The sequence below is a fragment of the Colobus angolensis genome, unplaced genomic scaffold (assembly GCF_000951035.1).
Source record: "Colobus angolensis palliatus isolate OR3802 unplaced genomic scaffold, Cang.pa_1.0 Scaffold115, whole genome shotgun sequence".
In the NCBI taxonomy this organism is placed as follows: domain Eukaryota; kingdom Metazoa; phylum Chordata; class Mammalia; order Primates; family Cercopithecidae; genus Colobus; species Colobus angolensis.
In genome coordinates this window covers 620,499-625,521 of record NW_012112586.1, presented here as the reverse complement: position 1 = coordinate 625,521, position 5,023 = coordinate 620,499, and the positions used below count along the sequence as shown (strand labels likewise).

Genomic DNA, 5,023 nt, shown 5'->3' with positions numbered 1-5,023 from the left:
CAGTGAGCCGAGATTGCGCCACTGCACTCCAGCCTGGGAGGCAGAGCAAGACTCCGTCTCAAGAAAAAAGAAAAAAAAAATCAGGTTAGCCTGTCAGAATGTTGAAGGATTGAAGAGCCGCACGCGTAAGTGGCATTTCTGACCTCCTCCTTCCCTAACTCGCAGAGGGAGTGCAATCACCAGAAAGCCCCATCTGTTCCACGGGTTTCTTATCTTGAAATGTTGAAGAAAACTGTCCATTTTCTGAGACCCCCCAGAAAGTAAACTGATTATCAGCAACTGCTGAATTGTTGCACTAATCTAGCTTTAACGAAAAGCAAATTCGTTATTTTTTTTAAGCAATAGACTTTTCAAAAATTGAAATTAGGCAAAGCACCTTAAGCCTCCTAATGAGAGAATATTGTTTGTTCAGACTCAATCTGAAATTCAAGCCTCACATTGCCTTAAGCTTTGTTTATGATAAATATATAAATGAGGGTTGCTTAACAGCTGTGAGCACTGTGTGGGATTTTGCACCTGGCCTGCGTGACCGCCTGTTCCAGCTGGGGTGTCGATTTGACTAATACGCTCCATCCCAGTGTATAAAACTTGCTTCTCTTTTCAAGCAGAGCAGCTCCCCTGGCTCCCTACTCTGCCCTGAAGGACTCTTGGGCTCCCGGGGGTGGGAGGGGCCAAGAGAAGGAAAAGCCTGTCTTTAGCACCCTTTGGAAGAGCTGTGCCCCCTTCATAGTGCTGCCTTGTATGGGCCTAGCCCGGCGGGGCACTCATCAGTGACTCCAACTCGCCTGCTTGCTGCACTTGGGATGAAACGATCCCACAGGTCAGGTGGGGGGTGGGGCGTGGGCATCGGCCAGGATTGCTGTTGCCTTTTCTCAAGAGCGAGGAAGATCGTTCCTATTTCTAAGCAGTCACACCCCAGCAGTCTCTTTCTCACACAGTCCTGCATGTCAGGCGGTGTGGTCTGCAGGGGCAGCTCTGTGCCTCAGTGGCTCTTGGCAGGACACTGAGGGCCTGCCTGTGGTGTGCCCAGCTCTGCCACTCCCAGGAGGAGAAGGGCTGCTCAGCTCAAGGAGTCCTGTTCAGCAGAGCAAATGTCCTCTAACAACCGTGTCCCCAGACAGTTCAGACACCCTTGGGGACAGCACTGCACACACGACAAAGATGCAGGGGCCAGGGAACCCCAGCACTCGGTGCCCTTTGTCCAGCGGGATGTGGTGAGAAGGCAGGTTGCAGGGGTGTAACTGACGTGTCTTTTCCCCAAAGTTATTATACCAATGAGTAACTTGTCAATAAAGCATTCTTCTGGGGAAAAAATTTTAAACAATTAAACAAAGAAAGCGTAAGTGGAGGGTGGGCACGCACCATCTTGTCGGGGGTATTCAGATACAGGTCAACCACGTAGCGGATGCGCTTCTGCAGCATGGCCTCATCGTCATCGGGGTACATCAGCCTCATGAAGTCGGGGTTCTCCAGGACGTCCAGAGTCAGCTGGCAGATGGAAGCCTGGTTCTCTTTGGCAGCAACATGCATCACGTTGTACCTGCACCCTTCCTGAAAGAGAACCGCATGCTCTGAGCTTCCTATCTGTGACATGCGGACACGCCTGTCGCGAGTGCTGCGATGGAAACCAGCCAGGCCACACACCTACCCAATGGAACCGGCCAGGCCGCGCACCTACCCGACGGAACCGCACCTACCCAACGGAACCAGCGAGGCTGCACATCTACCTGCACAATGGTTGGGTTGTCCCCTGAGCCAATCAGATACCGGGGGTTGCTCCAGATAAGGTCAGAAAAGGTGTCTTCCTCTCCCTTCTCCACAGCTTTCCGAAGCTTGGCGGTGAGGTCCTGTGTGCGGGGATTTTTATAGCTGTTCGCTCGCTCTTTGTTGACTGTTTCTGATTCAGACAAGCACAAACCATCTGTCACTAAGAGACAGAATTTAAGAAAGATTAGTTTCACCAAGTCACTCATGCACCCTATGAAGAGGGATAAAGAGAAGCTTTCCACACAGGCTTCTGGGCCAACTGGGAGGCACAGGTGAGAAACGACGAGATGGGCCTGCGGCCACCAGCCCAGCAGGGAACGGCAGCCAGCGCGCCTGTGAGCAGAGCAAGTGGGTGAGAGCAGCCAGACCCTGCCGCAAACTTGCTGGGAAAGGCTCTGTGAATGCGGCTAAGTTTGGTGAACTTTGTGTTTTTTCAGAGACGGGGTCTGGCTCTGTCACTCAGGCTGGAGTGCAGTCGCACGATCACAGCTCACTGCAGCCTCGACCTCCTGGGCTCAAGTGATCTCAGCCCCCCCAAGTAGCTGGGACTACAGTTGTGTGCCACCACGCCTGGCTTATATCCGTATATATAAATGTATTTTTAAAGATGGGGTCTCACTATGTTGCCCAGGCTGGTCTCCAACTCCTAGCTTGAGGGGGTCCTTTTGCCTCAGCCCCCAAAAATGTTGGAATTACAAGCTTGAGTCACCACACCCGGCCAGTGAACTCGGAAAGCTTGGTCAGTAGGTGGAGGAGGAACAACGGCAGTTGTGGGCAAGGGAACAGTCCCAGCAATCACACAAGACCTTCGACGTGCACAGTGTGGCTGCGAAGGACCACAGGGTTAAGCAGCGTGCCACTACGCCCTGCTGATGTTTTCGTGGGGACGGAGTTTTGCTCTTTCGCCCAGGCTGGAGCGCAGTGGTATGATCGTGGCTCACGGCAACCTCCCCCTTCCGGTTTCAAGCAATTCTCCTGCCTCAGCGTCCCAAGTAGCTGGGATTACAGGCACCTGCCACCACGGCCAGCTAATTTTTGTATTTTTAGTAGAGACAGGGTTTCACCACGTTGGCCAGGCTAGTGTGAAACTCCTGACCCGAGATTATCCACCCACCTCAGCCTCCCCAAATGCTGGAATTACAGGTGTGAGTCACCGCGCCTGGCCAATTTTTTACATTTTTGGTAGAAGCAGGGTTTCACCATGTGGGCTACGCTGGTCTCCAACTCCTGACCTCAAGTGATCCACCCACCTCAGCCTCCCAAAGTGCTGGAATTACAGGCATGAGCCACCGTGCCCGGCAAATTTTTTACATTTTTGGTAGAAGCAGGGTTTCACCATGTTGGCTACGCTGGTCTCCAACTCCTGACCTCAAGTGATCCACCCACCTCAGCCTCCCAAAGTGCTGGAATTACAGGCATGAGCCACCGTGCCCGGCATGATTTTTGTCTTAAAGTGATTTCCTTCTGAGGAATTCTCACAAATTGCAAAGAAGGAAATCTGTACCTGTTAGAAGCCACTCTGGTTTTCATCCAGGAAGCACCTGTATAAGGCTGACTGAGGACAGGCGGATGACTGGAGGGAGAGGGCGCCATTCCTCTGGAGTACCTACCCGCCAGGGAAGCCCAGACAACTGTGAGCTGGGAGAGGGAGCAGGAGCTGAGGCCAGATGAAAGGTAAAGGCAGAGGCTCTACCCCACACTGACTGTGAAGAGCCTCTTCACACAAAACCCTAGTTCTGAGCTAGAAGGTGGATAGGAGGCAGACTTCGGGCTGGACAGCTCCTACAGATGAGCCCGACTTTTGCAGATGCCCTAGTCCTAGAAGTAGGTATAGCTTCAGGTGAGGACGGAGACTGCTCTCAGGATCCAAAAAGGCACAGTGGCTCACATCTGTCATCCCAGCACTTTGGGAGGCTCAGACGGGAGGATCACTTGATGCCAACAATTCGACCAGCCTCGGCAACATGGCAAGACCCTATCTCCATAAAAAAATTTAAATTCTAGCCTGGCCAACGTGGTGACTAAAAATACAAACATTAGCCAAGCACGGTGGCGGGCACCTGTAATCCCAGCTACTCGGGAGGCTGAGGCAGGAGAATCATTTGAACCCAGGAGGCAGAGGTTGCAGTGAGCCGAGACGGCGCCACTGCACGCCAGCCTCGGCAACAGAGCGAGACACCGCCTCAAAAAAAAAAAAAAAAGTTTAAATTAGCTGGGTGTTGTGCCACACGCCTACTTCTCTCCCTATTTGGGAGGGTAAAGCAGGTGGATTGCTCGAGCCCAGGAGTCTGAGGCTGCAGTGGGCCATGATAGCACCATACCGTACTCCAGGCTGGCATGAAGAACAAGACCCTGTCTCTTTACAAAAAGAGAAGAAAAAATCCAGCAGGCAGCAGGGAGAGACGTGGGGACAGATGGAGGCAGCCACAGCATTCTTTTCAGCTTCTCCAGTCAAGATGCCGATTACTGGCATGTCAGCATCAGAGCTAGTGTGGCTTCCGGGTCCACTGAGATGCCATCGACTCTACCCCCATGGAGAAAACAAGTTACCACATACGAGGAAAGAAGGCACAAAACAGGGTGGGATCTATGTGACAGGAAGGAACATCAAGATGTGAACTGCTGCATGATTTACCTTTCAACCCGTCATTGCTAAAGAGCGGTGCTGTTTTCACAGGAGAAAGTGGTAAGGACGTTCTGCTTGGAGAAGGGAAATAATCACAAATTCCTCTAGCAAATTTCTCAGCGTCTTCTCTGGTAGAAAAAGCTTTAAATCGGGACCCTTTGATCATCTTGACAGCTTGCAATGCTTCCTTTTTATTTTCATAAACATGGATCCTTTCTGGGTAGGAAAAGTAACAAATAAAAATCAGAGATGAGTGACTGGAGCAGCTGTTACCTGGTCACACCCTGGGCTTCATCATCAGCTTCCACGTCTGCTACCCAGTCACCCGGCTTAGTTCAGATCTTTAATCTTGAAGAAAAAGGGCCTTAGCTAGCCAAAATAACACAGTTAACAAGCTCAATTGTGTGCGTATATGCATGGGAGTAACATGATACATATTATGTTCATATATGTAATTCTATATGGCAAGATTCTATCCTAAAACCTAAATTTCATATAAACATCTAAATAAAAATTATTAAAAGGCAAATTAGAAAAAACTATAATGATGTCAGCCAAGAACAAAAGAGAATTTTAAACACAATTTTGAACAGGAAACGCCTATTTACTTTTTTTCCTTTTTTTTTTTTT

At 50.3% G+C, this 5,023-nt stretch overlaps 1 protein-coding gene across 1 annotated transcript in view; it reads right to left on the bottom strand.

Annotated features, from left to right (window-relative positions):
- ANKLE2 (ankyrin repeat and LEM domain containing 2) overlaps window positions 1–4,603 on the bottom strand; it is a 25,721-nt gene extending 21,118 nt beyond the window's left edge. Inside the window, exons 1-3 of the mRNA XM_011961004.1 lie at window positions 4,403–4,603; window positions 1,728–1,921; window positions 1,363–1,551 (exon numbers count right to left, since the gene is read on the bottom strand). Coding sequence (XP_011816394.1) covers window positions 1,363–1,551; window positions 1,728–1,921; window positions 4,403–4,559 — 540 coding nt within the window. The 5' untranslated portion in view covers window positions 4,560–4,603. The remainder of the gene's footprint in view (window positions 1–1,362; window positions 1,552–1,727; window positions 1,922–4,402) is intronic.
- Between the last annotated feature and the right edge of the window lie 420 nt (window positions 4,604–5,023).